The sequence below is a fragment of the Streptopelia decaocto genome (assembly GCF_964273445.1).
Source record: "Streptopelia decaocto genome assembly, chromosome: 1".
In the NCBI taxonomy this organism is placed as follows: domain Eukaryota; kingdom Metazoa; phylum Chordata; class Aves; order Columbiformes; family Columbidae; genus Streptopelia; species Streptopelia decaocto.
The window spans coordinates 94402759-94424649 of NC_138663.1; the positions used below are offsets into that span (position 1 = coordinate 94402759).

General features: G+C 38.0%; 1 protein-coding gene across 1 annotated transcript in view; it reads right to left on the reverse strand.

Moving 5' to 3' along the window:
- The window catches only part of OCA2 (OCA2 melanosomal transmembrane protein), a gene marked incomplete at its 5' end in the record, with an annotated part of 179585 nt that overhangs the window by 98460 nt on the left and 59234 nt on the right, over positions 1–21891 (reverse strand). The window contains 5 exons of the mRNA XM_082057575.1: positions 4611–4743; positions 14449–14587; positions 18098–18222; positions 19245–19301; positions 21052–21117. Coding sequence (XP_081913701.1) covers positions 4611–4743; positions 14449–14587; positions 18098–18222; positions 19245–19301; positions 21052–21117 — 520 coding nt within the window. The remainder of the gene's footprint in view (positions 1–4610; positions 4744–14448; positions 14588–18097; positions 18223–19244; positions 19302–21051; positions 21118–21891) is intronic.

Below are 21891 nucleotides of genomic sequence, written 5' to 3' on the forward strand. Positions count from 1 at the left end.
GGCCCCATGTGAGCAGAACTTAGCCAAGTCCAGGAACAATGCCTGGACTTCTTGGGTCTGAAGCCACACAGTCCTGACAATTGCACATGCCAGACAACCCTCAGTTATCCCTCCCCTGCTTCTTTCCTTTTCTAGGAATTCTACCTTTTCACTGCCAGTTTTGTAGATCTTTTTCTCCTCCTTCTCCCCAATTTCTTCGCTTGGAGAAGCAGCTGTAAAACTCCACATGGAAGGATGAAACAGATTTGCTCACTCATCTGGTTACCACATTTCACGTCGTGGGAAACAGCACTGTCTTTTTCACACATTAACACTTTACATGACTATGATTAATTAGAAAATTCCTTCTGTTGTATGCTTTACATACTGGCTATCCTACTAACTGTAGCAGTATTTTCCCAGCTACTGCAGACAGTGAGCCACACCAGAGGGAATAACATGCTCCCCCTTTCCTGGCATCACCACTTCAATAGTGGGTGTCTCATTCAGCCAGTGAAACAATCAGAAACCGGAGCAAGCAACACAGAAGAAATGGGGAGCTGGTGCCAAACTAGTTGTGATGCTAAGAGAAAGCCCTTCCTCTTTGGCAAAAACTGCAGTAATACTACTTGTCACTGGACCACATGGGTGCACTGACCTGGGGACAGCGACTTTCTCAAACACTGAAGTCTATCCACATCTCCACAGCTGGGACATAACAGTGTATTGTCACGCTACCCAGGGACTAAGCAGTGTATTGCTAACCCTTAAGAGAGGTAAAAAACTTTGGTTTCAAGAAAGAAAATATTCTAGGGGGAAGAAAGAGATCACCAATTTTAATTTCTCTTCTACTTATATATTATTATTTCTCTCTTACATAGTCTTTTGGGAAACAGTACCTATACCTTCTAAACCTTCTCAGCTTACTGCCCTAATCCTAGCGTCTTTTTCTACATCACACAGGACAAGGTGCAAGCTTATCAGCTGAAAGTGGCACTCAAAAAAAGTCTTCGAAGTACCCTTTCTTTCTTAAAAAGAAATTGATTTTCTCTCTCATGTCTGAGTTCTTCACATTCCTTTTTCTTCTGTAATATGCCCTGCTTCAAGCTACTGCAGGTAGACAGTAGCTTCTGGAGAATGAACATGCATTTTTTCTGTTGTACAGGTGCTGGAGCCCCATCTAAAAAGCCGAGGGTTTAAAGACATTGGCAATACACAGAACTGAAATTAATCTACCAAAGTATCATCAGAATAACAGCATTGCCTGTTCTTAAAATTAGTGCTTATTCATTCTCAATAATCTGTGCAGTCCAAAGCAATTAAAAAAAGGTTAAGGCACATGGCATACAGTGGAAAAAAAAAAAATGGGTAGAATAATACACCAATTAAGTATCACATATCTTGTTTAATTGCTAACTGAGGACAGGCTGAGGGAAGGCTGGTATTTAGTTGATTAAAACAGCTGCTTCAAACAAACCATTCAAAGTTATCACAAATTCACGGCACCCTGAAATGGAAGGACACCTGAAAGGACCTTGGAGCACATTCGGCAAATCCAAACCATGACAGCTACCTCCTAATGGAGCTGTGTCGGTCATTTTCTGTTCCCCTTTAACAGAAAATTTCAAGAGAAGGACTAGTGCTTTAGCATTTGCTATAATTGAACAGCTACTGATTACCTTCACAGCAATGGAGGAGCAGCTGATTATGAGAAAGAACACATGGTATACTGATTGGGAGACTGCTGTGTCTGAACATACTAGGCTGCAAGTAACAAAGATTACCAAGAGATAAATTGAGGGAAACGTGCCAGCCCCTTATAAGTGTGCAATGTTTCACTTGCAAAAATATTATGCCAGTACTGTTCAAACTAATTTAAAAAATGTTATGCGTACTTGATTTCTTAAAAATCAAAGACATACGATTCAAAAAATTATAGATTAAAGATAATAATAATAATTTTATTTTCTAAAATGTATATTTTCAAAATACTGCTATTATGTCAGAATCAAAATTACTCACAGTTGGCAGAATAAATTGGACTGTTTGGATATTTCTTATCTCAAGACACCTTGCAAGCTGGCACTTTTAAAGAAAATTAAAGTATCTAACAACTCTAGTTATTCATGAAACTGTCCATGAATCTATAACTTTTATTGGAAAATAAGAAATGAAGAAAAGCAAATTAATTCTTTTTAAATGAGAAAGTTAGGAAGTTACAGAAATGTGCTGAGTACCAAAGATTTAATAATATACTTCCAGGTAACAAAGAAAAGTAATCATTTTTATAAGGATGCATAATTACAAAGGTTTTTATCTGGGAGGTTTCAAGGGTTCGTTTCCTCCCCAACATAAAGATAAACTCTTCCACAAAGGATTCTCCTTTTCAGCCCTGTGTAGAACAGGCAGGAACTTGCTCTATATTTAGCATTTTGATACAGGACCACAGAATGGTTTGCTTTGGAAGAGACCTTCAAAGGTTGCCCAGTCCAACACCCCTGCAATGAGCAGGTACCTCCATCCTTGGGAAAGTGATGGAACAACTTATCCTGGTGCCATCTCAAGGCGTATCAAGGATAAGAGGGTCATTAGGGGCAATCAACATGGCTGCACCAAGGGGAAGTCATGCTTGACCAACCTCATAGCCTTTTATGAAGACATAATGAAGTGGATAGGTGATGGCAGAGTGGTGGATGTGGTCTACCTTGACTTCAGTAAAGCATTTGACACAGTCTCCCACAGCATCCTTGCCACTAAACTGAGGAAGTGTGGTCTGGATGATCGGGTAGTGAGGTGGACTGGGAACTGGCTGAAGAAGCCAGAGAGTCGTGGTCAATGGGGCAGAGTCTATTTGGAGGCCTGTATCTAGTGGAGTGCCTCAAGGGTCAGTACTGGGACCAGTATTATTCAATATATTCATCAGCTACTTAGATGATGGAATAGAGTGCACTGTCAGCAAGTTTGCTGATGACACCAAACTGGGAGGAGTGGTTGACACGCCAGAAGGCTGTGCTGCCATCCAGCGAGACCTGGACAGGCTGCAGAGTTGGGCGGGGAAAAATGTAATGAGATATAACAAGGACAAGTGTAGAGTCTTGCATCTGGGCAGGAACAACCCCAGGTTCCAGAATGACCTGTTAGAGAGCAGCATAGGGGAAAGGGACCTGGGGGTCCTGGTGGGCAGCAGGATGACCATGAGCCAGCACTGAGCCCTCGTGGCCAGGAAGGTCAATGGCATCCTGGGGTGTATTAGAAGGAAGGTAGTTAGTAGGTCGAGAGAGGTTCTCCTTCCCCTCTACTCTGCCCTGGTGAGACCACACCTGGAATACTGTGTTCAGTTCTGGGCCCTTCAGTTCAAGAAGGACAGGAAACTGCTGGAGAGAGTCCAGTGCAGGACAAAAAGATGATGAAGGGAGTGGAGCATCTCCCTTATGAGGAAAGGCTGAGGGAGCTGGGTCTCTTTAGCTTGGAGAAGAGGAGGCTGAGTGGTGACTTCATTAATGTTTACAAATATATAAAGGGTGAGTGTCATGAGGATGGAGCCAGGGTCTTCTTGGTGACAAACAATGGTAAGACAAGGGTTAATGGGTACAAACTGGAACACAAGAGGTTCCACTTAAATTTGAGAAGAAACTTCTTCTCAGTGAGGGTAGCAGAACACTGGAACAGGCTGCCCAGGGGAGTTGTGGAGTCTCCTTCTCTGGAGACATTCAAAGCCCACCTGGACACCTTCCTGTGTAACCTCATCTAGGTGTTCCTGCTCCGGCAGGGGGATTGGACTAGATGATCTTTTGAGGTCCCTTCCAATCCCTGACATTCTGTGATGCTGTGATCTTCAACTAGATCAGGTTGCTCAGACCCCCATCCAGCCTGGCCTGGAATGTCTCCAGGGATGGGGCATCTACCACATATCTGGGCAACCTGGGCCAGTGTTTTATCACCCTCATTGTAAAAAACTTCTTCCTCATGTCTAACATTGTTCATATCTGTGGTACAAAGTATACCATTTAGTCTCTCAAGGCTCTCCAGAGGCTGCCAGTTGACTAGAAATTATGCATGGTGGAAATACAAGTTTGGAAGAGCCACAGAGACAAGCTGGAAAGAACTTGGAAAGTTCTTCTACTCTTGATGAAATATCCTTCAGTGACCACAGACCTGGAAAAGATTGCTGTAAAGATACAGGGGAAGAAAGCCAGCAGTGAGGGAAAGTATCGGTGTACTATGCCTATGAGAAGGGAAACTTGGTATATTTCTAAGGCTAGATTTGTGAACTCAATATGTTGAGTAAATGTTATCTGTTGTGATGCAGAACACCCTGGTATTCTAGCCTATGGCTATAAATGATGCAAAATATCCCTATAAATTTTGAAAGATATTTAATAATTCACGTCAACACCTCAACCTTAGCACCAGAAAAAACATCCATTTCTAAAAGCCAGAAAATATCACTACTAGAAATAAAATCTAAATTCTTATTTAAAATATATATATATATATATATATATATATCATTCAGAGACTGAGAGTGGGCACTTCCATTTGAGGACAATATTGGAGTAGGCACTATTCAGTTTCTATTTAGCACATATTCAATGTAGTGATAATAAAAATGTTTTCATGCTCACACTCACCAACAATTTCACTTGGTTCCTTATTGTAAAGTTTTTTGTTCCAGTAAAGAAGTCTGAGAAAAGGAAAGGAGACCAGAACAACAAGGCAGATACCAACAAACATATGTGCTGTGAAGGCTGCGAAATCCAATCCCTAGAAATAAAAATGAAAATCTAAATTAAAAATCAGTTATTTTCCCATATTACCTACAGGGAAAAGTATTCAACTATATGTATTTAAGCAACTAATAATAAATACAAACCAATAAAGTAAATTCCAAATATAGTTTATGCTGTATTTCATCTATTTCTAGGAGACGAGCCACATCACAATTTAATTCAGAGAACTAAAAAATAGGATCATGAGTTATTCTGAAATACATCTAGTGTTTCTGACACAGATAGAAAAATAAAAACCAAACCGAATCATTAACTTTCACTTTCATCACTTGAATTGCTGTAAATTCATTTAAAATTACACTGAGCCACATAAATAGTTAATTTTTAATGACCAGTTTTTGTTTTAAACTGATAACAACATGGATTTTTATGACAATTCTATCTGAACAAAAATTTCATCTAAATTCACAAATATTCTTCTACAATAAAAACATGATATGTCAATAGTCTATTTATTTTTCTGCCTCCTTAATAAATGGACACATTTATTTACATTTTGCACAATGAAAAACTTTAATGAACGTGTTCTCAAAAAGATTAGGCAGGATATATTAAAAAGCTACTGTTTTAAGCAATGAGAATGAATAGGGACAACCCACCCTAAAACTTTGAAGTTAGCCGTGCTTTGAACAGGACGTTGGACTCCAGGGCCGCTTTCAACAGAATTATTCCGTGATTCCATATTACGCACACTGTAGTGGATCCCAGTTATCCTTTGGGCTGGGATTTTCTGAAATAGTCATGACTTGCCTTTCCAAACATAAGTTGTCCATGATGCTCCAAAGCCAATCACATCCAGCAACTCTGGTAGCAAGGAACTGTCTTATATTCACAGAGCAGAGGCTGTATGAACTGGTGAACCCAGCAGAGCAGCCCTCTCACATTTGGAAGAAACATTGGTTCAAGCCCTGGATACCTCAGGTTGTCCAAACTGAAATTTCAGAGCATCCACAGATTTCCCAGAAACTCTAGAAAGTCATGGGCTCTCCCTGTGACACACCTCTATGTCTCTACAAGGATGACAGTGACTTGCCTTTTACCTAATACCTTTGTGCTACCTACGAACTTTCTGTAATGCTAAGACAAATTTTAGAAAGCTATATTGCCTCCTACTGAAAGATTTTATATGGAAATGCCCCGGCCAAAATGTCCCTGGTTCAAAAAAGGAAAAGTTTCTCCATTGCACCACAGGGCACAAAAATAATACACAACACAAGAAACTGATTAAAGTCGTAAATAACTTTTGTACCCAGACAAAGATACTCTTGCAAAAGATCCATAGTTTGCAGACAGTTAAATCTCAAACATAAATATACAGACCTAGGATTAGAATTTGGTTCTATTAAAAATACATATTTCAGCTTCATGAGCTAAAGATACCACCCTTAGCTGCTATTTAATGGTAGATTCCTTACCTGTTCTACTCTCCAGCCACTAAAAGGTGAAATTCTATACCTGTTCATTCACTGACCTTTCATTATAACCCGGCTACTGCCATTTCTTTCATGAAAGTAGAAAGAAGACTCTTCAGGAATTGGAATAAGATTATTTTAAGAACTGGACAGAAAAACATGATACCACAAAGGACAATAATATACCATCATTCAGTTTGCCTACATAATAGGTCAGCCAGTGAAATGTCTGACATTTCTACAAGAAAGACTTTACAAGTCAATTTTTATAAATGCTCAGAAAGGTTGGCCTCTGGGTATCAAGTGAGAGATTCAGAGCTACAGGAGACATTTCTATGAATGATGAAATCAACATTCACAACTCTAGGAAAGTTACAAATAACAATTAAAAATATATATATATATATAATTGAAATTTTGTGAAGGCTCGATGTTTTTAAGACCTGCCCCCAAAGTATATAAATTACATATCCCCATGTATATTTCCTTAATTGCAGCCATTTTAAATGCATTTCTATATCAATTGCCTCTAAGATTGCAGCCAAAAAAAAAAAAATCAGAAGATTTCAGCCAGAAAAATCATAATCCTTAAAAACAAGGTGAACTGGCCTTGATTTGGAAAATGCTCAGGTATTGACAATGTGCCATTAAAGAGCTCAGGAAGTATGCAAAATAAGTATTTCATTTCGTACAGTCTCTAAAATGACCTGAGGAGAGATAGAAAGTTGAAAGGAATTAAGCCGCAAAAACATTGAAGCTACACCAGCATAATAACAATGTCTAAATCTGACTGGAAAACATTTTATCTTCTGAAAAACAAAACGACTGGGAAACAGCTAGTTGAGGAGAAATAAAGTAATTAGAGGTCATCAGAATATACTCAACCTAGAATTACCAGAATCAGGAAAATTACTTTTGCATTCAACCTAGTCTTAAAAAGATCAGTGGACATGAAGCTTTTCTTACGCTGGCAGCAATGTGCCCATGTCATAAAGAAGGATGCCAGCTACCAGGCAGAGTATACCAGCAGAAATTCCCTGCAGAGATACTCAAGTATAAAGCTAATTGCTAATGTAGGAAATAAAATTTAAAAATAAATAAATAAAAAGGCGAGAAATAGGAACTCAAAGAATCCTTGGAAACTCTCAAATTTAAATGTGTGATGTCTCCATCATGTGTTAATGGCATTGAATTTAAGTATATTATTGCAAACAAGCACAAAGATTTACAAAGTCACTTGCTTCTACCATTTGAATATCACACCATTTCTAGAGTAAAACAATTGTTCTTTCTTACTGAAATATCACAATGCAGAAGATTCTTGAATAAAAAATAAAGCATGAGAAATGTGCTGCCTGAAACTCACAAAACTAATTTCTCTGTGAAAACAAAAATCACATCAACCTAGAAGGCAAACTGAAATGCTGTGGTTAAGAAGGAGGTCTCAGGTTTGACTGATAGCTGAAAGGAATTTAAATAAGGTGGACATCACAATGCTCTTTAAAAAAAAATATAATCAGCTTTAACACAGCTTCATGACATAAGAGCTAACATAGATGAGCCTTAGAAGTGATTTGGAGACACCAGTACAAGAGAAAAAGATTGTTTACTAGATATTTTGGTATCCTATGCAGGAGCTCACCCAAACTTTTCAAAGAGTAGTTGGGCTGAGATTCAGGATTTTGCAAAACTTCTTTAATATCACCCTATTGATCTTCCTTAACTCTGAGATCCCTGGGGAAAAAGAAAATATGTTGCTCTGCTGCAACTGCAGAACAGCTTTCCAATTCAGCCGAAACAAATCGTTTTCTAACAGGGAGAATGCCTATTTCAGGTAAGAGCTTGCATGACAGTATTGTCTGTCACAGTGCAAGGCTGGGTTCAATTCTCATCCCTCACTCTTGGCTTTCTTTCCCATTTCCTTCACAAGAGACTGAGTGAAAACGAATCCTGACCATCACTAGCCTTGGACAACTTGTACCCTGTCGTGATGAGGAGGCTGAGGACTATTAACTACACTCCTTTTTATGGCTGGTATCAGAAGGGCTCAGGTGAAAAACAGTTCACTGCCCACCCTGATGGTTTAGGCTGGTTGCTTAGTGCCAGCCTCTCTGCATCACACAAAATATACTTTCAGGGAAGGAAAAGGCAAGTTTCACACCAGACATTGTCAAGTAGCTCATAGTGAACTGACAGCTTCTGAAGAACTTCAAGAGACTAAAAGGCTTACTTTGTACCACAGATATAAATAATGCTAGACATGAGGAAAGATGTTTTTTGCAATGAGGGTGGGGAAACACTGGCCCAGGTTGCCCAGAGAGGTGGAAGATCCAGATCCAGGCCAGGCTGGACGGGGCTCTGAGCAACCTGATCTAGTTGAAGATGTCCCTGCTCATTGCAGGGGGTTGGACTAGGCGACCTTTGAAAGTCCTCTCCTACCAAACTGTTTTATGATTCTATGATGCAGCAGAGGATAGCAAGATGGTGATACAGTTACTTCATCACTTGTTCCTGGTCCCTTTCCCTCACCCTTGAAAGGGCATGGAACATCTCCATAGAGCCTACATTCATACACTTGTGGCTGTGGATAACACATTTCGTACCTCCTGAGTTCTCTGCACTGCTGGGGCCAGCATTCAGCATTGTAAAAACACATTAAAGTGCTCCACATGCCTGATGCATACAACAAAATGTCATTTTCATAAAGATTTTCTTTTTCCTGCACAATAGACTGAAATAGAATTGACATGCACAATAGGCAAGAAATACTTTTCTTCCAGGAGATTTCGATCCATCAGATAAATACAATGCATGCTTCAAATGTCCCTTACTTGAGGCTATGCTGATTGTGTTATATTTCTTCTGCTCCCCAGTCGACAGAAAATCTAAAGATTTTGTTTTAGCAAGAAAACAGCCTAAAGGTTCCACTGCCTACCAATTCAGAGCTGAAACAGAGTGGGCATCTTTCCCTGGTTTATACATTTAAATGCAAAGTCTAATATATTAATTTCATATTAGGAGCAAGTATCATATTGTTTCCCTAAAATACTAAGTTTCTATCATCCTGATTGTTAATTTGTTTTTGCTTTTGGAGGTGTGAAATTAACTTCTAGTAATTCAGACCTTTCCAGAAGAAATCTGACATTTTAGAGCAAAGAGAAAGCAAAAAATTATAGCTGGATGCAGCAGTTCAGGGAGCAGAAAACACTGTCCTTCTAGCCAAAATGCCCTTTACTTAATATTTTAAAACTAATACAATGAGAAAGAGCAAGACTAATGTATTATTTCTACACTGGTTTAAACATCCCTTCTAGCTGAGTGACTGAGATCTACATTGTCTCAGCAGTGACTGCTCATGAGGTTGCTGAGCCAGAAATCACTGAAGGTTTAACACAGTTACATGAAGATAATACTTATATGAGACACCGGCAAACATCCTTTTTTGTCTTGCAGTATATTCTTTAATGATTACTTCATGCAGAGTTGGGAAAAATCTGAAATTAGCCATAAACCCATAAATTTTATTTCATGTTCCTTACCTAGTATTTAAGTTTTTCTTCAGAAAAGGAATCAATGAAATATTGACAGAAAAGGTAGGAGTTCTACAAATTGATTAAAAGTTTCTACAAGCTTGTATCCAGCAAACTCAACAAAAATAGCCTAGTAAACTATGGGAATCCATTTCATTTCAATCCAACCCATTTCAATCCTTCCCGTGCTTGAAATACCTTTATAGATATATACACAGGATTTTCTCTCTTCCATTTTTCAGAATTGTCTACCTCCATTCATAGATTTTTGGTACCACAATTTTTCATGAAACATAATCAACTAAATATCACATCATGTTAAATTTCAGCGTGAAGGCTGGAAGTCTCTGAAAGGCAGAAGAGCAGAACCTGATGGCTACCCATTTTCCAGGTAATTCCTTTTAAATGGCAGCAATAAGTGGATGCTGAAACCCTAAGATCCTCAGCAAACATCAGATTAACAGTACAACCTTTATGACATGCTAACAAACACAGTAAATAATCCAGTGGCTAGCACATGCTAAAACTCCCTTTGCTCTTCTCATTTCCTCTTTTAGGCAGATTAAAGCTCAATACACTCTTGCACGCTATGTTCACACCATTGTTTTGCTCTGGAGACCTATTCAACATCCATTCCCTAAAGAACTTGTAATCACAGCCTAAGCTTAGAGCACAGGCAACTTCTGATTTCAAAGTCATGACTGTAGATACCTGTGAGATTCCCAAATATAGTGGACTTAATATTCAAAATTTCGGAAAGCAACGACCCATTTTGAATATGTTCACACCCAATCATGCTTATAAAAATTGCGTTCTCAAAGTCTCAAGCACATATCTCTTCACCATGAAAATATAATTTTGCTAACAATAGCCTGTACTCTGAAGGTAGTAAAAAAATTTAAAAAGTTTTGTATTCACTGAATGAGTTTTCCATTTGTTCTTAATGAAAACTCTTATTTTCCTTCCCTAAAATCACAACATAAATACTATTTTGTGAAACTTCTTCCAAGTCCAAGAACAAGCAAGAATACAACAAATTTTCCTCTCCTATTATGCAAATGTTCCACTGGTTCCAGGCATGATGGTAGGGAATATGTCAGTATTATAAATTAACCATTCCTACAAAGAAAAAATCCTTTTGGCATCCATTTGTATCTCACGACAAATAATCAGACTTATCCCTACATTTTAATGAGTAAACTGTAACAAAAAATCTTATTTATTCAAGCATACTTTGAATAAAATATTCTTAATATGACATGAGTTTTCCCCAGAAGCTAGGGAGAAAAATCTCTCCAGCACTACAGTAAACAAAGATTAAAGCATTTCCAACACTATAACCCAATAACAACACCCAAAGTAACAAGGCTGTACTTCATTTCGTGTTGATTTAAAAACCAAGGTTCCTTAAGAAAGTGTAAACTTCCATAATATCTTACTAGGCTGCTTTTAGAGGTTGATGCACAACAGTAAAACTTTGGGAAGACTGGTAAAATTCTCCTCTTGATCACATCTAATATAAAAACCAATCACCCACATAGTGCCATACGCTATTCAGCCTCCTACAGGGGCAGTTGTCCAAGTACTTCTGTATTTACTATGCAAAAATAACACTGAAAAGGAAGTGCAAGGGGGTGAAAAGGGGAATTTCAATGACTATATCAAGGATAAAAATTCTCTAGAATGGGAAAAACATTACCATAATGCTAAAAAGAGGCAAAACCCAGGTATTTTCTGTAAGAAAGCATCATAACAGATACTATTAAAAATACTGCATTAAGTGCTGGTTCTACTTTTACTTCACTTTTACTGCTTAAACACTTAAGAAAAATAATAACTTTTTCTTGATACAATCATAGCAGAGATGCCATGAATTTTAGAGGCAGATTTAGGGTTGATCATAAAACACTTCCTCACGTCAGCATTTACTAGATGAAGTTTCAGAAACAAGACAAGAGTGTCTATGTTTCTTCTACTCCTGGAGCAGACAGATAAAATTAGGAATCATGCTATGAGTTAAACAGCACAGAGTGTAAGAGGTCAGATGGTCTCGTCCTCAGTCTTGGCTTTATCCAGTTACTCCCGTCAGTGGTCTCCCAGGAAAATCTCCTTTAGAGGGGGTGAGCCCTAAGCAGTGAGGACCTAATGTCATGTCATTCATGTCATGTCATGTCATGAGGACCAGGCCATGTCATTCAGTCGCAGAGCCAAGGATAGGCCTTTGACCCTCTTTTATTTATATACAGAGGTATAACATTTGAGAATATAGGAAAGAAGTAGAAGCACCATGGTCCTGTGTTGAATCTGATATATTTTCTTACATCCTCATTTCTGTGGTGCAACAGAGATCTGAAAACAATCAGGAGTGAAAACATCTGGAAAGTTTTTCTGCTTGTTTCAAACACAGAATTCACTAAAATGTCACATTTGCTAGGATATTTATATAATACATCTGAGTCCTCCTAAAATTATCAATATCTCATTCAAGAGAAACGTAAAATTGTTCCCCTTCAATGTGATTGCTTAATTGCTTCCCATGTTTACAGCCACTTCTAAAGGTTCTACAGAGACTATGAGTTTCCGAGAATTTAGGAAAATGGCCTGCATGGCAGGTGATAATTATTCTCTTTTAGAAAATATGGTTTAAATAGTTGCACAGATTTCATATTTAAAACTGTAAAATTTAGCTATCATACCCTCAACCAGGAATTTTACAGAGTCTCAAAACTAATTACAGCACGTTTCAAATATTTTGAAGGTAAACATTCAATTTATTAAATACTATGACCTTTCAAAGACATTTTCCAACCTGGAAAGTCCTTAATTAATTTGAGTGTAATCAGTTAATTAGAAGCCATTCTTTTTTGGTAAAGAAATAGAAACATAATTGAGTCCAAATAAAAACTAGAATCTTATACTACTATTCTCTAACCCCACTTGTGCAGGTATTTTCACACTAGCCCATACACTACATTGAATTATTTTAAATTTATTTATTTTGGGGTTTACGACAACTGGACAAAACAGAAAACACATGCCTGGTGTCCTGACAAGACTTGCCTGTTACATTACTGCCCTTCCCATCTTGATGCTTGGTGGTGGTGGTGGTGCAGGGGCAGGAGAGCAGAGGTGCCCGGGCCCAGGAGAGGCTGCCCCCTCCATCCCAAGCAGACTGCTCCCTGCTGCCCACAGCACTCCAGAGACGGGTGACACACCAAGGGATACCAGTGTTGTCCCAAAAACAGGGCTCTTTAGCCAGTGCGCATACAAAATTTAGCACACAGAGACGACATACTGTTTTATTACAGGGTTGTGCAAGTATGGATGCTGGAATAAAGCCAGCATGCCAGCAAGAAAAGTAAAAGGCGTTAATTATATACAAAATTCCATCACTACAGTCAAATCTTAAAGAGCCAATTGGTTACACATTTGTATATTGCATTATATAATCTTTTTAGCATATAATGAGCAACATTCAGCTAAAGGACACTTTATCCAACAGTCTTGAGATGTGTGTTAAAGCAAGACTCAACTAATTGTGCAGGCTTCAAAATGTCTAAAGCTGCAAGGTCAGTAGTGTCTGTAGTTCATGATTAGGGGTTTTGCAAGTCACTCTTATCTTTGTTATATGAGCAGACTGACCTAAAACTGGAAGGATTTACATATCTTTAGGTCAGCAATTGCAAACAGGATTCATTCTTTTAAGTGATGACAACAGCGGGGAGCACAGTGCCAGAGGCAGAAGCAGGACTTGATGCCTTCCTGCATCAAGGGTAGAAGGGACAGCTAGAAGCACGGAAAGCTCACACAACCAACTCCATGCAGAGGCTGAAGGCTGCAAACGTGAACACCTGCTGGAAGTGGCTCTGCCCTCCACAGGGCAGAGAGGGCCACGTGGGTGGGAGGAGATGGTGGAACCAGGACAGTTCTGTTGGCAGGGGTCCTGCAGTCCCACCCAGCACCAGCCACCATAGCCTCCCCTTCCCTTTGGCACCAGTCACCCAGCAAAATGACATAAATAGGAGAGCCAAGTGCTGGAAGTTAAAATCTGTCACTGCAGCCTGGGGAGACCACAGTGTTGGCAGGAGGTGGGAGGCAGCTGTGGTCTGTGCTTCACGGGAGGAGACCTGCTCTCCTCTTAGCCCCACATCCCCTTGGGCTGCAGCTGAAGGACAAAGTCTCTGCCTGCAGTGGAGATTTGTGTGACATGGGTCTATGGGGCAACACAGACCCTCATGTTGTGGGGGTTTGTGTATAGACAACTATTTCTGGTCTGAAGTTTCTGAAAAAGAACCAACTTGTCTCAATATATTTAACTTTTGAGAGAAAGCCTATTCTGAATAAAAAAAAAAAAAAAAGCCAAAACAAACAAACAAAAAAAGCTTGGATTTTTATCTTCATTTTCATATTTCCTTTTTTCCCTAAGTTGTTGCCCTACATTGTTTGGCTTTTTTCTTCCCTTTTCCATTGACAAATAAACCCTCCTCCCACACCAAAAAAAATACAAAGGGAAATCTGGTATTCTCAGCCCATATCAAAACATCTATTCTTCATCGTAATTTTCTCCCCAAAACATCACTCCGTTCTGTCTGGTCATCCTACTAAGAAAGGAATAGCATAGCAGAAGAAGTGGAATGTTTTCTGTCTATACGGCTGTTTAGAGGAGGAGAAGGTTCAACACTGCGTAAGTCAACATGTATACTTAGATTTAGTAGCCGAACAGCTTGCAATACATACCTTCTTTCTCAGCTCCTCCTTTGAAACAATAATCACGTTTGGAGGATCCCCAACAGCTGTGGCAGCCCCCCCAATATTTGTGAAGATTACTTCTGCAATCAGGACATGCCTAGGATCAAGATTAAGAACTTCGCAGAGCCTGCGGCATAAAGAAAATGAAAATAACCTCTTATTCTATGACTAGATTACTTTAAATCTTAAAAATAGTCATTCCACTGAAAAATTACAGGATTTTAAACATTCATATTTGTGTGTGTATATTGTTAAAGTTTAATTGTGCTAAATTCTATGTGCTACAGTAATTATAGCAATATAAATGAAAAAAAAGGGTTTTTTACATTTATAATGCAATAATTAATGGTAACAAAATTTATGCGTTCAAAAAAGTATTTCATTAAAAGTAATCAACTACACAGAAAATATATTTTCAAATTTTTGGCATCATACAAGTTTTTAACCCACAGTCCCCAGCTTACACTGACCTATGGAAAACTATGCTGGGCAGCTGCAGGCTCTGCACTCACCATCAGTTATTAACTTTCATGAGGGAAGCAGTGGTAGAGAATTGCACAGGCAACCTATAAGCCATGAATGATCTGTTAGAGACCTCAGCTTTCAGCCTAAGTTCACCCAGCTTATTCTGTTGCTATTTTTCCCCTTCTCTAAAAGCTCGATCACGAGTATTTCTATTTGTAATGCAAAAAGAGTAGAAAATACATACTCTTCATTATTTTAAAAAATCTCAAAATATTTTAGCAGTTAAAAATATTTAATCCTTCTTTAGTAAGATGCTTTTTTAATAAGTAAAATTCTTCTTTAATAAGAACTATCTTAAGTACTCTGGCAAATTCTGGGATTGACTCCTCATGATCCATTTCAACTCAGAGCCCACTTACACACAGTAAGCTTCACACAGACTACTTCAACTAGCACAAATTACATTTACTCACAGATCTGCACAATCCACTAATTTCTGAAGGAAACATTTGACTTTAAACTTGGGCCATGGTATTAAGGGCTGAAAGTTAAGGTCACACCTAAGCACTTAGGAATAAGGAACGACTCCTTTTCTGTTCATGGCTTATCAAAATGTTGCTCTGGTGTGTCAGGATGGAATCCACGTTTAAATTATTGTCCTCTCTACCTAATATAGGGTGGGAAGAAGAGTGGGCAACAAGAATCCTTTCTTAGGGCTCCTTTCACTGTAGTGCTGTCATATGTTTCCCTGTATGAAGAGCTGAGCTTTACTGTTCAGTCTAAGTGTGTATTATTAAAACCTATATTTCAAAGAGGAAAGAGTGTATTGCACAGAAGCTCAACTTGATAGACTTACACTGTCACCAAGACTGTCAATTTAAATCTCAAAAAAAACACTGTAAGGTGACACATAGATTATCACGTAAAAACTCCAGAACAAAATAAGTGTGCAAAAATACACTATTTCCCCAACAGTATAAAATTATGCTGTTGAAGAGTACTTTCTTGTAGTGCTGGCCCAATTGTACCAATTGTGGTACAAGACCAAAATCATACTTGTAATTTTACCTCCATCACTCCTTGATTTCTGAATGTTTCAAAATATAACCTTACATTATATTTAACTTTTCCTTAGTGATTCCTTCTTTCTGATAGCCTGAAGAAAGAATATATGCCAAGAAAGGCCAAGCCCAAAGTATAAAACCATCAGAATGTGTTAGCTATTATATATGGTAGGATCAAACTTCTTCAGTTTACTTACCCTAGTTACACAATTTCCCACATGAACAACCATTAGCCTTTTCCAGTTCTCAGTAAAAAGTAACTTGAAAATATATTATAGCTAAAAGGGAGTAGTTATTATTTTTTTTTATCAGCTTACAACAGAGTGAAATAAGGATCATGTTTTATGTCTTGTTAACAGAAATATAAATCCTTATGTTCATAGAGTCAGTAGGATTTTCTGCAAGCTTTATCTCCATGGCAATGACAGCACGGCACAACCTAGTGAAGCTGTAGACAAGGGCTGAAGACAATGGCAGTAAGATAAAAACAAAAAATAACCCCTAGTATGAAGCTTTTAGAAACAGGCAATTATTTAGTTTTACTAAGCAAGATAATTTTTTATTTTAGCTTTGATATTGATTCAAATACAAATACAAATGTTGTTTCCTGCATACTGAATTCCCCCTTCTTCAGTGCAATTCATTTAGTATAAAACTAAAGTACTTAGTATACATTTAGTATAAAACTCCAGTACTTAAAGGGTGGCTACAAAGACAGAGACTATCTCTTCACAAGGAGTCACATGGAAAAGACAAGGGGCATGAGTACAAGTTGTACTGGGAGAGATTTTACCTCAACAGCAGAAAAACAAACAAAAAGAAATTATTGTGAAAACAGTCACTGGAACCACCTCTCCATCACTGGAGGTTTACAAGATGCAACTGAACAGTGTGCTACGTGATCTCATCCACGCTGCCTTTCCCATGAAATGTTGGACCAGATGATCTTTCAAGGTGCTTTCCAACCTGGGTTGTTCTATGATTCTTTGAAAATCGAGTAAATGCTCTGCTTGTGAACAGTAGTTCATGATGCACTGATGTCTGGATTTCAATCTATTCCAAATTATAGTTAATTCAAAATATTCTGCAACACAGCTAAAGAAAAGTTGGTGCTTAATAGTTCCAGTGATTTTTATTGCTAGAAGTGAAATTATTGATTGGAGTCAGGCAAAGTGATCTCTTTAAAATATAATCTGACAGAAGACAAATGGAGCTTTCATTCATCGGCTGTTTCCCAATCTAGAATAAATTCCACTTGCAAAATTGGTTTTTACTGCTTTACACTACATTTTAAAGAGGAAGCATATCTTAACAGAATTTGGTGTGCTTTAATGTGATGATGACTGCAAATATTACATCACTCAGGATTGTTTTAAAAACACACTAGGTCTTTCAGAAACTGAACTGGATTAACCAGATTTTCCTGGCCAGGCACGGGTTAAATTTGGGTTAAACAGTAATTTATTATCACACATTGATTAAATGTAGTTGCAAATCATGTGTTATTAATTTACAGATATATGAAGTACTTAACTTCACTGTTCTCTATTAAAACTTCCAAATATCTAATCTCAAATTGTGGAATTAACCAGTGGCTATATCAATGTCATGATCACCATCAGATTCTCATATTCCAAAACAAAGCTTTTAGTTGAAATCTGGGGAGTTTTTTAATTTATTTGTCACTAGTATTAGAAGGGATAACAACTTCCCTAAAACATAAATTACTATCTAAAATTATATGTCTACATTAGCCAGTAAGGGACAACACAGCTTTAATTAAAAATTTCTCTCAGCTTACAGGAAAAAAAAAAAATCATTTGGTGCAATATGCTGTTGCAGTTCAGATACGCAGACAAACCAGAACAGTCAGCTGCCAAGGCAGTACAACAGGCTTCAGATAGGTGCTCACTATTAACATAAAAGGGAAAAGGCAACGCATCCCTTTGAAAATGTTTGTTCTTTACTCTGCTACAATAAAAGTATTTGAAGTTTTGATTTCCATCTTGATTTCCATCAAAAGAACTCCAAACAAGCACTTTGCACACATGTCTACTACTAATTGCTGGCCATAAAACACCAAATCCAAACCCATAACAATAAAGTACCTTATGGTTACTGGAGTAAAGAGCAGCATAGTGGTAACATTGTCCAGAAATGCAGAAAGAATTGCAGCAATGAGGCACAAAAGTGTAATCATGGCCCATACCCTGCCTCTGGAGAATCGATAAGCCTAATAAAATCAAACAAATATTAACAAAATTAAGAGAATGATCACTCTATCTTAATTTCAAAACATGACAGATAAAACAACTTCATCAAACATGAGGCAAGAGTGATCTCAGGGTATTTACTACTTCATGCATCTCCAACAGCACCCTCTCCAACACTAATTAATTTAGCGAGGAAATACTTTGTGGAAGAGGGCAAACATTTATATCATGCAGAGGAAGAAACAAGTCTGAAGAGACAATGTGTTCCATCACCAGGCATGAAGAGGGTCTGTGGCAGGAGCAAGGCTGAGCACCCACCTTCTGCCTGTCCCCGGGTGGGCTGAGGCACTTCAGACTTCCCACCCCCTCCACATACTGGGACACCTTCCCCATCCTCAGAGCAGCACGGAGGTGGCTGCACAGTCTGGGCATCTATGCAGACAGGGGTTGTGTTCACTTGTGTTTTTTTCAGGGGTTCTGTGCTCAAAGCAGTCTTCCTTGTCACTTCTGTTTTCTTTCTGTCTACCCTTTCTAAAAATATTAAGCTTCACAGCAGGTGAAGCAATCTCTCATCATAGCTAATGCTTTGCAACCAATCCATCAGAATTACCCTTTTCATGTAATCTTTGGTTTTGCTACTGTGCAAAGTTCTGTGGCCGTTTAGCATGTGTAATTGTAAAGCTAATGATCATTTCCATACTTCCTCTCTTCCACTGTCAGGCATAAATACGGATTTCAGTTATAGAGGAACTGCAGTCCTGGGGAATTCAGTGAAATAACTCAGCTTTATATTGTCCATGTATTTATGTACCCTGCTGGGGCCTTTGCCTTTCGCCTGTAGAAAAAGAATTGCCTTAAAGACTTCCTTTCATCCCTAAGAGACTTCTCAAAATTACAAGTTGACAACTCGCCTTTCTAATATGATACATACACACTGCCCTAAGAAAGGTTCTTCAAAGAAAGTGCTTGGTGTAACAGATCTGATCAAATACTAACTTGATTAATACAGTAACAGTTAAGAGTACCACAAAAAAAAACCTACCTTTACTGCACAGTAGTCAAAAAATCCAGTCTCTGAAAATATGGCCACCAAAATCATCTACCAAAAGATGAAGAAAAAAATAATATCTTGCAACTGAATTATTACATAAAAACAAAGCGATGTAGTTTGTGACCCTGGCAAAAGTCCTTCTTAACTGACTGTGCTGGTTTGACTGAAAACGAGTTAAAAACTTAGAAACCTTCCTTTTCCATAGCTAGTATGGTCATTGTCTGGATTTAGTTTGAGAAAAAGAAGATAACACACAGGGACATAGTCAATTTTTTAAATACTAAGAGCCTCTGAGCTCTGCCCACAGGTGTGAGGCAGCCAGGAAGAGCGGCATGGATGGGGAAGACTTTGACTGACATGCAGACTGATCAGTAAGAATATTCCATCCCATTAACATCATGCTTCATATCTAAGAAGAGTCGGGATCTTCCGGCTAGCCCTCTCTGGACAGGTATGAAGACCTGTTCTAGTTCAGCCTTTTGCCATTCTGCCATTTTGCAGAGGCCTCTGGGCCTTTCTGCCTTTGCCTCTCTTTTCTCTCTCCAGGATCGACTGTTCAGGACCAGGGTGCTGCTGCCTGGAACTGGCTGCTCGGTGTGGATGGAGTTCGTGAGGAATTGCATTGACTATCTTTTATTTTATATTTTATTTTCCTTTATATATAGATTAGTAGTAGTAGTGTATTAGTGTTATTTTTTTATTTTATTAAACTGTGTTTATCTCAATCCACAAGTTTCTCCCTTCTCTTTTGATTCTCTCCCTTATTTGGGAGTCGGGAGTGGGGAGTGAGCGAACAGCTATCCTGGTTATATTGCTAGTTCAGGTTAAACCATGACACTGACAAAGTCCTGAGAATCTGATCACCTTCCTATTAGGATATCCATTATAGCTGCCAAATATCTCTTGTTAATGCATTATATGGTGAAATTTAGTCCTCAACATAAACGTTCTACAAATGTCATACTAGTCTGGTTGAATTTTATCTGTAGTGACTAAGTGCATATCATACATTAAGTACTCAATGTATTTCACTTATGTCATTAATCAAGAAAAGCCAATAAGTGTGCTTGTTTTCTGCAGTAATGCTCTACAGAATGCAGAAGACAGCAGTTACAATAATTACTTGCACTTTCCCACATTTCTGAGAGGTTTCCTGTCCTGTCTTTGTTCTCAACAGGTTTTTTTTGGCTTTCTTTTTTTTGTGGGGAAGGGATTGAGCAGGGAGCAGTGTCAGGAAATAAGAAAAGCTCAGAATGGCAACTAATTGTAATTTTGTCTCTTATATTGTATATTTTGTGTTAGAGTTTAATAGCACTTGGACAGCTCTACCATAAATAGCTCTGGGCAAAGTGATTACAACAATATATTATTATAATCTAATCAGATATTTCTCCTCCATTTCTGGTTTGCTTTTTTTTTTGGCTCCAAACATAGCACCAAGAAAAAGAAAATCACTTTTCCAACAGAGTGTGTATGAGGAAGGTTTTGAGTAAACAAAATTAACAAGATAAATGAGAGTGATAATACTTGGCACTTAAACAGGTCTCTCAATTTATAGACCTCAAGGATATTTTTACTATGTTATTAACACAATTTTACAAACAAACACAAAATAGAAAAGGATCAACATTTTCCAAAGGCTCCTTCAGAGGTCTGATCATCTTCCTTTTTGATAAATCCCTTAAGGCCCACATTTTCATCATATTATGTCTCAGTAAAGTACAATTAACAGGGAAGCATCTCTATATTGAATGTAATTATTTCAGCACATTTAGAGCAAAAGATACATTTTAGTTACCATTCCAAACAGCAATGCCAGTGTCTCATAATCAATCCACTCCACCACTTTGACCATACTTGGCCTCTGCAATCAAAAAATACAATTACCAGTGAATGCCACGAAACACCCAATTTGTGATTAGCTATGAAATATAAACTCCGCTTAATTGAAGAACCATTTAAATAAGCTATGATGGAAATTAATGTGTTCCTACAAGGTACACAAAAAGGACTCTTTATTATTGCCATTATTACTATTATTATTACTACTTTTGTTATGATTGTTACTAATTTAAAGTACAGCCAGCATCCTAAGCAGGTCATTATCGAAAGCCTACATTAGGCTATTGGTTTCTCTAGTAGTTCCTTACATAGCTCTACAGAAATAAAAGATAACTGAATTATATGGTACACTTCTGTTTCCCTTTTGGTAAGAGAAGAAAAGCATACTGCTTAACGTGTGAACAAACCGAAGGGAATTTAAGGGAACATAGAAATGATGTGGTGAGCAGTTATGAGAAAAATTGAGTCAACCAATCAGAGGTTTCACTAAATAACAACCAAGAGTAAGCAGGGGAGGGAAACAAAAGGATTGGACGGTGTAATTAGTTAGGATAGTATAAGGCAATGTATTTCCATTTAGGTTTGCTTGGTAACCTAACATTACTGAAAATAACAGTGTTAAAGTAACTCTGAATTAAGCTGAAAATGGTTGTACTCAGCTTCCTGCAAATCAGAACAAAATAGCATCTACTGAATTTTTTTTCCTCTTCTTGTCTATAGCCTAGGCAGACTTGTTTTCCCCAAGATGTTTCCCCTTACCAATATCTGCTCTAGCATCTTTCTCTTATGAAACACT